This window comes from Takifugu rubripes, chromosome 14, assembly GCF_901000725.2.
Source record: "Takifugu rubripes chromosome 14, fTakRub1.2, whole genome shotgun sequence".
Classification (NCBI taxonomy): domain Eukaryota; kingdom Metazoa; phylum Chordata; class Actinopteri; order Tetraodontiformes; family Tetraodontidae; genus Takifugu; species Takifugu rubripes.
Genome location: NC_042298.1, coordinates 10,739,664 through 10,756,983, shown reverse-complemented (window position 1 = coordinate 10,756,983; position 17,320 = coordinate 10,739,664). Strand labels below are relative to the sequence as shown.

At 46.1% G+C, this 17,320-nt stretch overlaps 1 protein-coding gene across 2 annotated transcripts in view; it reads left to right on the top strand.

Annotated features, from left to right (window-relative positions):
• Positions 1-14,240, top strand: part of tnmd (tenomodulin) — a 31,013-nt gene extending 16,773 nt beyond the window's left edge. Inside the window, exons 3-7 of one of the 2 annotated variants that reach the window (XM_003970610.3) lie at positions 2,087-2,227; positions 4,543-4,650; positions 9,011-9,170; positions 9,484-9,581; positions 13,576-14,240. In XM_003970610.3, the coding sequence (XP_003970659.1) occupies positions 2,087-2,227; positions 4,543-4,650; positions 9,011-9,170; positions 9,484-9,581; positions 13,576-13,785 (717 nt within the window). In that variant the 3' untranslated portion in view covers positions 13,786-14,240. The remainder of the gene's footprint in view (positions 1-2,086; positions 2,228-4,542; positions 4,651-9,010; positions 9,171-9,483; positions 9,582-13,575) is intronic. The other variant, XM_011610874.2, reaches the window with a different exon arrangement.
• Positions 14,241-17,320: the final 3,080 nt, after the last annotated feature.

The following is a 17,320-nucleotide window of genomic DNA, read 5'->3' as shown; positions in this document are numbered from 1 at the left end:
TTTTTAAATTACATTTTAGATAAAGAGAAAATCAAGCGTTCTGATGATGATGACGATAATGAAGATGCTGGACCCCAGTATGAAAATGGGAAGAGGAAGAGGGATAGAAACGTTGTAGATTGAGCCCATTAATAAGTTTAGTTAAATATCAGTGAGCTTTCCATGCAACCTTGTTGCTATAGTAACCACTAACTATTCCCCAGGTATAGAGAGAACTGCTCACTGGTGCTGTTGAGCCGAGTGGCCACTCAGCAGTTAATAACGTTGAATCTGTGCGGTTCTGTTTTCAGAAACCCAACGATGGTGCCCATTTGGGTCACATTTGTCGTGGCCTTAACTTCTTTAAAAAAAAGCCTCTTTGCTCCGGCGTCTCCTTTAGAGTGAAACGCCTGCACCGACCTAAATGGATCAGTGTTTCCATAAATGCTCCTTCCCTTGACATAAGTGCTTCCAACGGAAGCAGTAAGTGGACTTTAAGCTAATGCCAGCTTTGTTTTTAAATGAATCTTGCCTACCACTGCTTTAATGTGACAGCGGTTTCAAAGAGATTTAAATGAATTTAAAGTCTCTGTGTCCAGAGCCTTCACGCAGACTCGGCTTTAATATAAATTGGAGCCACTTCCGAGCGGCGGCCTTTAATGCGCTTGTTCACCGGCACGCATGACACTAATTAACTGTCATGGCCAGGTGGTGTATTTCTGGATCGCCGCAAAGAAACAGTGCGCGATGAGTAAATTATGAGAAACAAGCTCCTTTTAAATCTCCCTCTGCGTGTTTCCGAACAGATATGCGTGGCGGAAATAATGGGAATAAGTAGGAAAACAAATAATAATCATCATCAGCCTGGCGGGGAGGGGAAATTACAGTGTCATGTTCGGAAATCTCGCCCTCATTGCTGCGTAGATCACCCCTAGTCTCCCACATAAGCATCTGTAAGTGTTACAGAGGCCATTAAGTTGTGCTGCACGGCAGCGGCTTTAGATATGGAACAAAGTCGAGCTGCTTCGATCTGGCGCGGACGGCCCGCTGGAACCCATCGCACCTTTACATTAATGTAAAAGTCACACTCAAGAAGGAATTTAATTAAGCAGAAGGACTTTTACATTCCTTTAATAGTCCTAATTTTATCCCTAACTGCTCAATTAACACTTAAAATTCCTGCCCGTCCTGAATCGGCTTCTCCCGATGATTTTATAAGTTCTTCTTCTCTTCAGGGCCGATGCTGCCGTGACCCGAGTCGATGGAGATTTATGCGGCGCCGCCGCTCCAGCGGCGACCCTCCATTAAGACTTGCATCCCGCCTGGTCGTTATGCGCGTACACACGCAGAAATAAAATGAGATCCGTCACCACGTGTGATTCAGCCTGTCCCAAATGTCCCGGAATGAACACGCACGCATCAGGGGCACAAAGCGGAAGCTGATTTTGTGTTCCAGGGCCGCGGATGCTTCTGATGAGGGACATAAATCCTGATGGACTCCCGTCCCAGCGTCTTCATTAATCAGGCGTCTCATTGGCGAGCTTTCTGATTTGGCACTGAGACAGATGAAGATGAACTCGGCAATATATTTCTCATCATGGCGCAGCCCTCGCAAAAATATTAATAGCATCTTTTCAGCTGCGCATGAATCTCATTTTTAATGTTTTATTTGCCGGCCGCGGAATTTTAGGAGCACGGAAGCAGATAAACATGGCTGCCGTGGCAACAGCAAAGGGCAAAATTGTAATATACTGCAGATGCAAGAGCCTTTATTCTGCTCCCATCAGGCATCTCGGAGCAGTAATTCTCACTGTAGTCTCTCTGTGCAGGATGTACGAGGTGCTGGGACAGTGTATGAACACAAAAGAGGCTTCTTGTTTTAAGCAAGAAGTCGTTTCACACATTTTTCTATATTCCTTTGATTTTTTTTTTCTTTAACAAATGATGACTGCTTTGATGTAGCGGCACAAGTGGCGGCTAATTAGCCTGTTAGCCTCGTAGGTGTTTATATTTTAGAAAATGAGACAGGAGCAGCATTTGGTTTAACTTTGACGGTAAAAAGAACTGAAGGATGGCGAGACTCACTTCAGCTCTGCTGCCGTTGCAGGTGTACGACCATCGCTACAAAGCCGTCGTGGACGGCGTGGAAACGGACAGCGTGATGGAGATCGACCCGAGTCACCGCGTCGTGACTTTCCGAATGGGGAACGGAAGCAAGGAGATTCTGGAAGTGCACGACTTTAAAAACGCAAGTAGCCTTTCTCAGAAAGACTTTGGTTGTGCCAGAGACGGCGGCGGCGTTCACATCGTGACCTTTTCACACAGTTGCTCAAATCCAGCCTTTGTCTTTTTGACTCTGCAAAACAGTGTTATCTGACAGAGGTCTCACCCCTGCACGGGGGGGGCGAACACTCTTTTTCCACCATTTCCTGTGAAATGCCACTTTACACGGCCGTGCCGCACACACCTCGGCTCGGTGGGGGGGTTGGGGGGGTGGGGGGGGGACCTGAAGCACCATTTTTGTGCCTGTGAATCTGGGATGTAGCAGATGGGAAGCGAGTCCAGTGCTGGAAAACGTTAACCTCTGCAATCAACCTCATCCCAGAATACACACTTGTGTCCCCCCACCCCACCCCCCACCCCCAGTCCTTTCAGGGGAGTGCATTCCCAGAAGAGCCATGTGTTATTCAGCGCTTCATGGGAACATTTGGGAACAAGCGAGTGATCAGGGTAATCCAAACCCTATTGTGGGGAGGCTAAACGAGAAGAAAACACAAATAAATAAAGCAGGACAGATCGGAAGCTGTGCACTCGTATTAGGAGACATTTTGCTAATGCATAGAAAGAGAGAACGTGTGTTATTACACATGAAAATCTGTCTTATTACACTGATGAACCAGGCTCCATCAAGGCTCCGGCCTGTGGAGGAGATGAGGGAACAGGAGGGAAAAGCCTCAGAAGTGTCCTGGCGAAGAACAACCAGGGCTACTTTGTTTTTCACAAAGAAGTAAATTCAGCTGAATATTCCTGACAGGAAAACAAAAGGAAGCATGCAGGAATATCGGGCACCTGATTGGTTTCTTGAGTGTTGCCCCCCCACACACGAGGTCAACGAACTAAAGTTGGTTAGGGTTAGTCGGACGATTTCACTTTTGAAAACAGAAAAGAGTTACAGCATCTCGGAGCATGTGAATATTTTCCATGAAAGCTAAATCACTTCTTCTGACTTCCAGGCATCCGGGTTCTGTAAAACCACAGGAGTCATTTATTAGAGCCGCCACCAGCAAACAGAAGCTCTCAGAAGCTTCTAGCTTCTTAGCAATTAGCTTGCAGAGGTGCAAAAGCTGCTTATCGATTATGGTTCAGGACTTGCGGTCTGCTAAAGCAATTTATTTGTTTTGTGTGTGTCTGCAGGACATACACGTTTAAAAAAAAAAAGTGGTGTTTTTGTATTTTGGGAATATTGCGCTGACTTCCAAATGGAATTTTATTTAAAACCACTTCTGGCTTCGGTACAAACTCACCTCAGATTCCTCCCAAAATTCAGCACGCGTGTACTGAAATGTTGACACCGCCCGTGAGTATTAGACATGAAGCACGCTATGATCACCATCGACTAGCTTAGCATTTTTAATTAAATCGACACCGCGTTTGCGTTTCTCGTCCCGGCGCGCTGATACGTCTGTCTTCATTTTCTGTCTGACCGACCGCGGTAACCGTCGCATCTCATGGCGCCGTCGCCCATTCCCCATCAGATCCAAATTAAATGGCGGCTGGTTTATGCTAAAGCCCATCATAAACATGCGCTCTTGTGTCCCCAATTGTTATCGACCCCCCCCCCCCCATCTTTTGTGCTCCTGGACGGATTTGCATGCAGTAAATTGTGACAGGCGCCACTTGGTATCGCGTCTTGGGGGTCAAAATCGTGCTCGACGTCTGCACGTTCCCAGTGTTGCTCTAATTAAACTGAGATTAAATCAAGTCCATTTTCATGCTTCCATTCACTCAAATTTAGGCCCGTGGCAGACGCAGATCCCTGTTCTGGTCTGCTCCAACACGGCCCGCTAAACGAGCTGCTCCCCGAAGACAATGGGTCCCATTCAGTCTGAAGGGCTGAAAGACGTTCCGGCTTATTTCGGATGATCTTAGATTATCGCGGGATGGTGGCGAGAGAGCTTCCGCGGATCTTCCCTGCCTGTCGAGGCTGCGAGTGTTGGGCTGAACGGAGCCACAGCCGGCGGATCATCGCTCGGCCTGAAGAGCGACTGATTAAGAGTGAAACACCTGATTCTCAACAAATCCTGCTCTTGCATGTCAAACCGCCGCTATTTTCTATCTTTTTTCTTTTGCCGTGGAAACGATAGCTGCGTGGTGAAAGCCAGAAATGAACATTAAATCATTTAATAAGTGGAGGGAGAGGTTCTAAACACACCTCCTTCTTGACTCATTAGTTTTTAACTTCTTTCAGACGCTTTGATTTTCAGAGGGAAAAGGCTTTTAAACGCTCGCCCCGGTGCTTTTGGGATATCGTTTCTGAAACTCGCTTCTTTTCTCCTTTCAAAGGGAATCACTGGGATCCGCTTCGCCGAACATCAGAGGTGCTACATCCGGACCCAAACTCGGAGCCTACCCACAGCGGCGGAGGCGGCTGCCGAGGATGCTGTGCTGCCGGTACGCCTCGCCGCCCCCCCCCTCCCTCCCTCGGCCCGTCACACCCCCTTGTCCCGTGCTGGCTTTCATGAACACTGCAGATAACCAAAGTGGGGCGAGCACAAGTCCTCAGCCCGTCTATCTCGCCCCATCTCCCTCTCAGTGAAGAATTAACCGGGGTTTGTGATGTCTGCGAAACCGTCAGAAAGTTACCCACAAGCCCGCAGCCTCTTTGTGGCTCACATCAAATGGTGTTTGCTGTCAATCTTGGGCCAATATTAATTTTTAATCATCTCCTCCAAAGCTCTATCCAAATAGCCCGAAGCAGCATGGGTGCTCGAGAGGTCTTAGAGGGAGAGGTAAGCCATTAAAATAGTATTTTTAAAGAGATGAATTCTTTGAAAAATTCACCAGCCCCGACTCGAAGTTTGTAGTTTTTCCTCCTCGAGTTGCATGTGAACTTCAGTGGAAGCGGTGGAAGAGATTCAATCAATCAAAATCCCCAATTTCTCAGTGTCACAGTGTGCGATTCACTGAGTGGGCTGCGTGTTCAAAGAGAAAATCCCTCTCTTTCAAATGTCTCTTCTTGCTTGTGTGCGCTCATTTACATTTCACATTGTAGCTGGGAAGGAGTACAGTAGCTGGCGAATATCTGAAGCTCGCCGCTCGTGGCTTCATTTTAAAACACAGAATAAGCCAATTATAAGTCCACGCTAAGCCAGTTCATTTGAATGAGCAGAGCGGGAGTTGCTACCCCCCCAAAAAACCAAACATTGTTATGTCTCCCCCCCATCTTCTGAGTGTTTGATCCAAATGTACCCACATTAATTGCCAAAGCAACACCATAAAGTCTAGTTGTCTTCATTTGCTGCTCCAAAGTGAGGCCAGTGAAGCAACAAGGACACTGGAAGGTCCTGCCGGGCCCAGTTCAGTTGTAAAGTGGCTGTTATCTGACCTGGCCTCAGCATAGTTTGTCCTCAGACAGCACCCATCCATCCTCACTCAGTATCCACACACCTGTGGCGACTGAAAAAAGCAGCGTCATTGCATCGGCACTAAATGTTCCTAGCTTAAGCGGCCGCGAGCGTTTGGGGGGAACGGCTGAGATCGGCGGGCTTCGGAGTGCATCTGGGAAAAAGGGGGCAGGGGGGGGGAAAAAACAAGGGTAGAAATTGTGGGGATAAACTGCAAGAGGCTGATAAGCAAACGCGGCCCCTGTGAGGGAGAACCAGGTGACAAACATGAGTTGTTTGCCAGGATTTGTCCCCTCCCTTTTTCAATTTGCCTTCTCTGTGAAATGTTTCAGGAGAAATCCCCACGCTTCAATCCAGTTCCCCTAGTCTGACAGAAACACAGCCGCCCGACTCCCTCGCATCCCATAACATTGTCTACGGCTGCGTCCTGCTCCATTAAACAGCTACTTAATATGGATGACCAAAGCTTGCCCAGAAACCCAAAACCTCCCACTTAGACATTAACTGCAAACAGAAAAGCAGGGCCCCCGAGGACGAACGCTGCAGCCGAGGCTGTGACCACATCCCAGTCTGGAAGCACTCGGCGCCGGCTGCTTTCCCTCATATTCATCTGCATTGTGACTGGAGGTACAAGAATACACTTTCTTTACAGTTTGCCTCATTTCCTGATCCAGGTAGATCCTTTTGTGAGTGCCGAAATGATCACATTCTGCTAATTGGCTTAGCTCAAACCCTTGCTGTGAAGGGGGAGTATCAGCCTCCACTGTCCAAGTCAGAAAAACTTTTTAATCAACCTCTTTTTTTTAGTTTTTGCTTCTAATTGAGTCGAACAACAAAACACCTCTTTCACCAAGAGCGTCTGAGCTGAGCTGAGTATGCATGAACTTTTTGTTCTTTTGGTTTGGCTGGCGCTGTTTATAGCTAATAGCAAAGAGGAACATGGTACATCCCATCAAAAACAAAGATTTGGGTGGCTAATAATTGAAATGTTAATCAACAATTTACTAATTAACTTATTGACTAGTTTTATTAATACCAAAACATTTTTGATTGTATTTCTCCACACTTTTATCTGAAAAACAATTGAAAATAAAGGTAAAAAAAATAGTAACTCGCTAGCTGAGCAACAAATATTTGGACCTCAGATTGTAGCTTATGGTGAGCACAAATTTTCTTTATTCTAGATTCTCAGACTGTCTTTTTCTTCAAAGGTCAGCGCTGTTTGCCTCTAATGTCACTGGCATAAATTTGCATGTCAAAGGTCACACAGGTTGAACTCAGTGGACAACAAAAATTGCAGAGGTTTACTTTGTACCGGCGAAGCCAACTGAGATGAATAAATTTCCACTTTGAAATCCAGCCTGAGCGGGACATTACTGCCAGCGCTCTTGCTGTGAGTTGCTCAAAAATAATTGCCAACTAAAATTCATAACCAGGTAGAGCGTATATTAACACCCCCCGCCCGTTTCATGTGCGGTGTGTCAAAGCTCTTGGGTACCTTGAGAAAATATGTGTTGATCTGAGGCAAACACAGCACCACTTGTGTTGTGATCTCCCCCCTTGGGATACTGTGGCAGAAGAGGGTAAATTCATTAACTAGTGAATAATTAAGTCGTGTACTGTAGGCAGAATGAGTGCACACACCAATAGCAAGCAACACTTAACAAATTAGTATCATTCCCAAGGTCCAACACTATTCTAAAAGCATTTCTCATTATAAACTTAGCGTATTTGTCACCAGCAAACTGTGGAAAATAGCCTTCCAAATGTGTGGAAACCGCAGGATCGTAATCATGTTTGTGCTTGTCAAATGGCATTTAGAAATCTGTGCCCCATGCTAAAACACTGACCTTTACCACTTCCCCCCCCAGGCCCCGTGCAAAGAGTTATAGAAGGTGCTTTTTAAACTGCAAAGCCCAAGTCGTGTTGCTAGCCCTCATGTCATGACCTCCATTTACTTTCCCAGAGAAGACTCACTGGGCCTCAGTGGTGAAGATTTCCAATTAGAGAGGCCCGTCTGTGTTCTTTCAAGCTACATTTTAATTTCTGCTGCTGCATGAAAACAGCAAGTGCACAATATCCGTGCTTGAAGGTTAGCATTAGCCTAGCAGCCTGGGCCTGCCTGATTTGAAAATCATCACTTCAACATTCCCAGGTGCTTGTTTTATTGAACTCTATTTTAGTTTTCCGGAGGTTAAAACAATGGATTGCGGAGTGGTTTTCAGGAACAAAATGCCCTTCGATTTGCGTCAAATCAGGTTTAATTATTGCTGTGAACGTCAGGGCCGTTCGGAATCACATGGGGATCATTTCTGCGGTTCATTTCCTGCACATAGACGACTGCTCACTTAGAATGTGGTTATAAAAGGACCCTGACTGTTCACTACTACTATTTAAGGTAATTAGCAGAGTGTTGTTTTCTATTGTTTCCTGTTATATCTTCCTACACGGATCAGAGAAGGCAAATCTCAAAGAAATAAAAAAGTAACTGAAGCGTCTTTCCCCATTACGTGTCAGAGAATGACAAACAAGAGGCGTTGTGGGAACCCTCGTCCTGGGGTGAATGCGAGGGAGGGAGGGGGGCACCCCAGCATAAATGACTCTTGCTCCCTCTATAGCCCCAGGATTCTACGTCAAGCTTAACTAATGTGCAATTAAGCTTTATACTGGGAGAAAATCACCTTGCCAAAGCATTTGTCAAGTGAACTGCTTTTCTGTGCTAGGACGCTAATTAACAAGGGGATGGAAACGAAGTGTGGGGGGGGGGGGGTGTTTGTATTTATTTACATATACAGCAAGAAAATAAATATGTCGACAGTTAGGAGGGAGCATTACCAGATCCATTTCATACGTCTCTATTAGACAGTGCTGACATGTAATCCCTATCATTAGGCAATAATAGTTTACTTTACAGCTCATGAACTACAGTATCAACAAATTAGACCCACTGATAATGCCGGATGCCAAGCCAAGCATTCTGGCAGTGGGGGTGAGAACAAGGGCGGGTGGTGGGGAGGGGGTGGGGGGGGCAACGCTTTATTGTGTCTGTCACGTTAAACGATATTGCAGCCGCACTCAGAGTAATGAAGACCACTTCTAAAGTCATTTAAAAGTCAAATCATCACTGTCTGTGAATTCCAATGATGTATAATAGAACGCCAGCGGGCGAGAGAGAGAGTAAGAGAGAGAGAGAGAGAGGAGAGTCGTGATAGTGGGAGGCAGGAGGAAGGAAGTTGCTGCCCTGTCAGTGCTGAGAGATAAAACAATGAGTCTGGAGCTGCTTCCTTCTCGGGGGAGGTGAGTGCATATGCAGGAGGCAGCGTGTGGGGTCCCGGACTGTCGCAGGTACTGGCGCCGTCCGTGTTTTTCGTTGATTCATGCCGCATGCATGTGTGTCTTCCCTGCAGCTGGAAGAGGCCAAGTCTGTGGACACCAAGGTGGACGAGTCCCAAGTGTGGGTTCCTGCTGAGGAACCCGTTATTAACTCCGCCTTCCTCTTTGATTCCAAGATCTGGGAGGTTTGCCAGGAGCTGCCCGTCCACTGGATTCATCCTGCCCCTCTAAGCGGTGAGGGCAGGGGCACCGCTGCCTCTATTAGCACTCTTGATGCGGGGACATTCCCACAGGCCCTACAAAGGTTCCCTCTGAGCCTTTGGCCTTGTTCTGGCCAATTTATGTGCCCTTCTTGGTGTCACTTTATATAAAATCAACAATTTTCTCTCTTAAAAATAGCAGAAATCAAAATGGAGCAAAGTTAGGGCGTCTGGTCCTGCTTAAGGTTTCTTCCTGTTGCCTGAAACGTCTCGCTCCGGGTCAGGCTGCATTAAATCTCAGTTAAGCCGGAGGTAAAATGACCTATTTTCTATTTTCCGTATCAAAGCAGAGGCTGATGTGGGAAACGTAGACGCGCCTGACGCAGAGGGCACAGGTCAGCGCGTCAAACGCGACGCCCAGGAGCACGACCGCGTCAACGACTATGTGAGTATAAAACATGGCGGGAGGCGGCGGAGCGGGCTCCAGCCGCTCCAGCACTTTCTGCATATAAATCGCCGGCTAATTGATGTTAAAACTGACTTTGTGCACCGGAGGGCAGAGCAATTGCTCTATATATCTGTTTAAGTAAGGACAGTTCATTGAAGACTCCCTTAATGTCTCCCCATTAATTGAGAGGAATATCCAAGCTTTTTAAAGGCAGGAACTCCTGCCCGGCGGCCCCGATGGCACCGGCATACTCTCAAGGTCAGACGCTGCTGCACGGATGAATTCTATTTATTAAATGAGTTAATTATCAAAGTGTACAAAATAAATTAAAAGGCCGAGCGGCCGGGTTCGGTGTGCAGCATGTAAACTGCTGTATGCTTAGTTATCTCTAAAGGGAAGACATTTTAAAGTGGAATCTGCCGCCCCAACGACCAATAAGACCAAACTGGAGGATAATGAGTGGGGCCCCGTCCTCGGCTCTGAGAAAAGGTGAGGAGACACGCAGGGAAATGAGGCGCCCTGTTAAGCTGACATTTATCAGCCTCGTCCCAGAAACACCTCCTGCCCGTCTCCTCAGACACCACCCCCCACCACCCCCACACACACACTTCCCTCGTACCGTGGCTGGAGTTGCAGGGGCAATTAAAACATACCACCGGATGAAAACGTCAACCCTTCCTTTTGAAACGTTTCGACTTCATCAGCCGAGTTATGCACACCGCCGCGATCCATCCCAGCAGCCCAGCCCGGCTCTGTTTGTGGGTCTGCCGATAACAAAGGCCTTTGTGGCCGAGCACAGGCCAGGCACCGGGCTGTAATTGGGAGTTTGAACTCCAAACGCCAGCCGAACCTCGTTCACACAGTCATCGCACCTGCAGTCCCCGTCGGCTGCTTTTCCCCTGCGGCGGCCCTTCATCTGTCACACGCAAGCACCTCCAAACGTGCCTTCGTTTAATTCACTTTCCACACGTCTGAATTTCCGCGCGCGTAAAAGCGGGATAATCGTTTAAGGCCTTGTGACGGCGGCTGGCAGATATATGAACGTGACCTTTGCCGCCACCGCGGTGTCAGAGCGTGCATCAGAGGCGGCCCTGGAAACCTCAGGCTGAATAACAACCATCTGACAGTGCTGAAGGGGACGGCACCACCGCCCTTGACCCAGGAACCAAGGATGGTTGTGTGAAGTGAGCCGAAGCAAACCGACACAGGCTGGCTGTCTGAACAGACCTGCCGCCGCCGCCGCTCTCCGAGCTCAACTTTGCCTTAGAGTCAACGCCAGGGTCAGGAGGATGGTGAAAATGAAAAGCTAAAGCTCCTTATCGCCGAGCTAAACTGGGAGCTTTACAGGGCGATCAACCAGTTCAGTGACATGAATTCATTGTAACGGAGCGAGATGAGGATCTCTCATCTGGACCAGGCACGATGCGCCAATAATCTCCCGCAGAATACCAAGCAAGACGTGAAAGGAAACATTTTATTGCTTCTGTTTTGATGCCAGCATCAAAGTTCTGAGGCTTTGATGAGATTTAAATACACACTCAGGCATGTGGCATGTGCTTCGTGCTCATGAAGGGCGTCGATCAGCGCCTGTGAAATAACACCGAGCGTGGAGATTAGATGAGTCGTGCTTTGATTCATTATGTCTTATTGAATGACTGACACAGTTTTCTACTCTGCAAACTCATTCATATCCTGTGTGCGTACGTGTGTGTGTGTGTGTGTGTGTGTGTGTGTGAGATAGAATCCCGAATGCGTGGTGAAATCAGATGCAACGCGAAGTTAATGGCTTTTACCCTTCATTAATGCTGCTTGTTTTTGAGTGACTGCCTCAGATTTCCCAAGGTGAACCATTGTTATCACCACGGCAACCCACCGGAGACGGCACCTCAAAGCCGGTGTGATTAATACGTACCCCTGCTTTTAAAGAATGGCTCTGATTAATTGTCTTTAAGCTACAATGATGCCCATTGGCTGTTTATTTTGATAAACAGGGCATCGGCATCATTTGAATAAAATATTTTCCTCATTTTCCGAACCGGAGCTCCGGATTGGGCTCGTTCCCGGTTTGGGCTGCGATCAGCAGATAGTATTATCATTGGTGCATTGACAGCCTTCGTGTTGTTCCCGTAACAGATAGTTGCCTGGAAGTTGATGACCTGAGACTTAGACGGGGGGAAAGAAATCATTAAAAGTATATCTGCATGCGTCATAGACAACAATGATGCAAAGCTGCATTTGATACCATCTGGTGCAGCCTTGCTGTGTGGTTTAGGAACACCTCGCAAGTGTGCCATGTTGCCCACTTTCTCTTCGGAGCAACAGCTCTCTTTGTTAAATCCGCTCTCTTTATTCAGAGGAGAAAAGTAACTGCTATGGTGGAATTTGGAGAATTCATTTTTAAATCCCACAAAAATGCAATATTTGTCAGGAATCTGTTTCTATAGGTTGTTTTTGTGCCTGAGCATCCTGAGTTATTAGAGCAGTTTTAACTATGTAGACACAATGATGCATCTCAACTTCTTAGCTTTAGGACCGTTACTGCAGCTGTAATGCAAAAACCGTCATACCTACCTTTTTTTAAAAAGTAGAAATATGATTAATGAAATTGGGGGGGGTCTAAATGGCCAAATCCACCTATCGAATAGGTCTCAATTTATCTTGCATCCATGATGGAAAGGACCAATTTAGAATGCTTTAAAAGTCGGCGTTATGGAAGTGATTCTCTCTTTTGTGTAAATAAGGGACTGAGCAGGGACACCAGCTACTGGTCTGGACTGTTTCTTATCAAATTGCAAATGTTAAATGAAATGTTTGAGGCATTTCTAATAAAATTATAGATCATTTCTACTCATTGTTATGTATGGAGTTCCTCAGAGGTTGATTTAAGGACTGTTGTTGTATTATTTATTGTGGGAGGGAACTGGATGAACTTAATGTCACTGCATGTCCTGTCCTAAACAAGAACACGGCAGCTGTTAGTGTTTTTTGCTCACTGAATGTAGCCGAGTCATCTCGGGCCCATTTTGAAGAATTCAACCGGATTTCGCTGCCCATGAAGTCATCAAGTTTGCAATCTGGGCAGTTTAACGAGACAGCGCCAGAGTGTCTCGGGGGATTCATTTATGAAAAGAGATTGAAACGTGGTCAAACGTGTGCTGAGGACATCTGCGAGCCGGGTTAAGTGGCACTTCTCCCATTCGGAGCTGCTCAGGATCAAAGCAACGGTACTCGGTCCCCTACAAGTCTGCATGAACCAACCAGCACAATGGGAGGGGAAAAAATCCGAGGGCCATTAATTCTGGCCAATTTACCTTACGTTTGGGTTTCATTTGGCCCCTCCATAAATTTCCAGACAGCAGGCAAGAGCAAATGAAAGAAGCCTTGTTAGACGATCATTACTCTGCTAATTGCTTTAGGAATGTGCCGTGCACTTAAAGTCAAGGTCAGGGGGAGGGCGCCAAGACACGGGCCGCTCTAATTTGAGTGCTCTATTGGAGGAGGGGCTGCCATTTTGGTACAGAGTGTGTGCTTCGGTCGAGGGAGTTAAGAGGTTAGAGATGAAAGAAAGACTGTAATTATGCAGCTAACTGCCAACATTGGAGTCGCTTTGATTGAAAATAGCAACGGCAGACAGGCTGCAAAGGCTGGATTGAGAGCTGCACATCCAGCAGCCACCCTGCCTATAATGGAAAGGTCAAGGTCGAGGTATTATATCATGTTTTATTCTCCCGCAGCTTAAACCAAGCCCCCTTTGCTATCTTGGTCTCTTTGTCACAGTCATGCAGCACGCCACAACTTTGCATTTCAGGGGCCGCTGTTTATGTCTGTCGTTTGGAGTTTACATTTGTTCTGCTGACCTACAAGCAAAGCAAGCTCATCAATTCCCATCATCCACCTCCTGCTGTTCCTCATCCTGCGCCCTTGCCTTCAGGAGGACTAGCATTTGTCACGTGCATGATTGTAACCCTGTCCAATTCCCTGTCCTCCGCAGAGAGAGGTTGGAATCGAGCTGGACAGACGTCTGGATGAGCGCGGCTACTGCTGCCAGGACTGTCGGCGTGGCACCCGCTACTGCCGCCGCTACTACGAGCCCCTGGGTGGCTTCCACCCTTGGCCATACTACTACCAAGGAGGGCGAGTCATTTGTCAGATTGTCATGCCGTGCAACTGGTGGATCGCACGTATGCTGGGCAGGGTTTGAGGAGCACTGCCTGGGATTTAAACTGTCATTATCGGCACAAATTATGCTTTGATATATATTTTCCGACCAGATGTGAGAACAAAGCAGTTAACTGCCAACATTTATTAGTCAAACGGAAAGTTGGCCCAGTGGGATTTAGTAAAAGTAAGTGGCATTTAAAAGGGTTTGATTTTTGTTTTAAATAGCTTTTTGAGCCTTTGGTCATTTATGCTGTCATTCTTTTTTCTTTTTCTTTTTAGCTTATCTACTCATTTACTGGCCCTTCTATGTTAAACAGAAGAGAGAACCAATGACGTTACCAAAGGCTAAAAAGTATTTTTAATGCTTTCTAAATACTTGTTGTACGAATACTGTAATGCATGAAATGTATGGATATGTGCACAGTGCACTGATCTTTTGGTGCAATCACAGTAGTTTCATCAATAAAAAAAATGTTTTGTTCCAGTTTATTTTAATTTTTTTTATGTTTCACTGGGGGTGAGCAATTAATTGATCCTGAACTTGGGTGATTTCAAAGGTGTCATGGATGGGATTTTGACATTTGTTGAACTGTCAATGAACCGTGTAAATCAAACAAAATAGAACGACTTCGTTCATTTAATTACATTTAAAACTTTATTCGTGGACGCGGGGAAGTCAACCGCTCGTGTTGTGACCCGGAAGTATTACCCTCGACCCGGAAGTATTTTATGTCACCCATCGCTTATATGCTCGTTCGAATTTGAGTCTTAGAAGAAACGATTGAGGATTATTGCATTTGCTTTCATCTGTTAATCAAACCCTCGGCTGTCTTTTGTGATGCTGTTACCATGGCGCCGCCCTCAGCTCTTCCCCCTGTTGTTGCCGCGGCCCCTCAAAAGCGCCGCTGTTCAAACACTTTCCTCGCCGATGTGATTTAAATCTGCATCGGCGCGTCTCAATCTGCCGAGCTGAAATAACTCATCCGCAGCCAGGGAGGATAAGCAAGTGAAATCAGATCTTGTAATTGATGTTCCATCGCCGGAATAACAAGGTGCTTAAATGCCCATGAGTATTCCAGCTATGCGCGATATTCAGAACTTAAACAGAGAAACGCAGGGCTCTTGTTGTCATGCTCCGCATTGAAACCTTGCATGTTTCTGCCTCTTCATTTTCTCCCTAATTAATGTTTCATTGTATGAGTAATGCGAGCCGTCCCATCATATGAAAGAAGATGAATTCTTTTCTTTTTTTTTCTAAAATAAAGACTGAACACCTTGGGGTGTTTGTGTAGGCTGATTCATGCAGCCTAAATGCAGAAGACATTCCTTTATTCTCCATTAGACCCTGAGCTCATTAGTAGATTCGTTTCTATCAAAAGTTGATGAGAAAAGGTTTGTTTGATAAGCTTAGATATTGCTGTACCTTAGCTGGCGTTGACTCATGTTGGCTCGGCGTGATAATAATGTCAGAGCTATCAATAAAATGTTGGCAGTTGGGGGAATTTAGCTGTAAAAAAAAGGGCGAAGCATCACTTGACATAAATGTTTTATGGATGTGCTCCTGAATGCAGTTTAGGGTACAACCAAATTGTTATTTTTAAATCAATAATGTCAATAGCCCAAAGCTACATGTCAGATTTAAAAAATAAATAAATAAAAAAGTGGCAGAAGGTAACAAATGGAATAATTGCAAACATATTTCAGATAAACTGACAAGTACACCGCAACGCCTCCGAGGCGTCTCTGAAAAGTTCATAAAATCCGTGTTTATATAATTCATTTCTCAATATTTGCTCCCCACATCGGTCGAGTCTTCATTAAAACAGATGCATTCTGCAAGCTGTTGCTGCTGGGAAACGGTGCAAAGCGGGTTTTTCCTTCTCCTCCCTAAGATGCTGTTAGTTGTCGATCTGGCGAGGTCTCTGTGGACTCCGAGGACTCTTTTGTGAAGTCGTGAGAGTAAATTGCCGTGGAAGCCCTGAGAGCCGCTCTGAATGGGATGGTTCACCCTGACTGGAGAGGCTGATACAGATATTACAGCTGGCTCCCTTGGAGCTCCGGGTGCCTGTTGGGACAGGGAAAAGTCTAATAGCCAGCATGAAAGTCAAACTTTAAAGTACAGATGTCTCTGCGTTTAAAAAATTATGGAGGATGATGGCACCAGAGATGGACCGTGGTGGTGAAACAGTCCGTCCAAGGGTCTGGATCTGAAGGGCAAATCCCCAGAGGCCTCAGAGCATCATTGTGGGGACCCTCTGAAGCTACAGATACATGCATGCAACCCCTGAGGGTCTTAATATCATAATCGAAGGATATTTTTACCTTTTTAGAATTAAAAACCAAAAGCATTTTGACATTTAACACCCATACATCTGTAGAAAGTACAGTAAAGGCCTATGGTAGTGAAATCCTTCCTTTAAGATTAGGGACTATAATTCAATGTGAAGCCTTGGTCAGCTGTTCGCATCGAAGAAAAACATCTGGCACTTCTTTATCGCTGTTTAAGCCCACAGAGGAAACAAGATCTGCTGCTCTGCGAAAGGCTTGGATCCTGAGCATGCACCAGGTTAGTGCAGCTCAAAGCATTTCTCTTAGCAACGCTGCACCGGTGGCTGCATCCATCAGCTGCATCCATCAGCTCACATGCAAATTAAGTCCTTTCGTTACTATCTATCATTACTCACTGGGAGCGGACGATTTTCATTTCAAATCATGGCTCTTTTATTTTGATCTATATGTTGTTCTGGGGTGAAGGACAGAGAGACCAGTGCGGAACTGCTATCCAGTTTTGGATTAGACTGGAAATGCAGAGACTGCAGCTCTACTGGGAACACGTGTCACTACTGCCACCGTGTGGACGCAGGCGCGTACTGCTACGATCTGAACTCCTTAATAGTACTTTCCTCCAATTTTTATCTTTATTTGAATCCTAAATTAAGTCCACACTATCTTGAAATGCAATATCTATCTATCTATCTATCTATCTATCTATCTATCTATCTATCTATCTATCTATCTATCTATCTATCTATCTATCTATCTATCTATCTATCTATCTATCTATCGATAAAATAAAAACCTTAAATGTTTAAAGTAAGCCATTTAAAGCCAACCTCTGGTACAGCCTGTCAAGTTAACAAAGAGATTATAGCTGGTCATGGAGATCTTTCCTTCGTGGTGTCCAGCCAGTCTGGTGACCTGATGGTTAAATAAGCTCTCCCTGCGCTGTTCCTGCTACAGGCACAATAGTGTCAGCTGCCATCCTTCAACCGTTCCCACTGTGAGAGGCGGCCTGGCACAGCAGTAAACACTCGCACTGTGTCAGTGGCTGCAGGCGACGCAGAAATAGTCCTTCTCTCTCAGGACCCCACTCTCACTCCATCTTCAGGGTCCATGACTCACTGGCCAAAGAAAACGCAACGCCACAAGTACGCGGGGGCTCTGGATTGTTTTGGTCGTCCCTTTTTGTGGCCAATTGATGAGCGTCGGCGTGCTGAGACAGAGAAGAGGATGGCTTCTTTCTCAACACTGAGCTCCTGTAATCATCTGAGAATCCCTTTTAACGACCCTTTTAT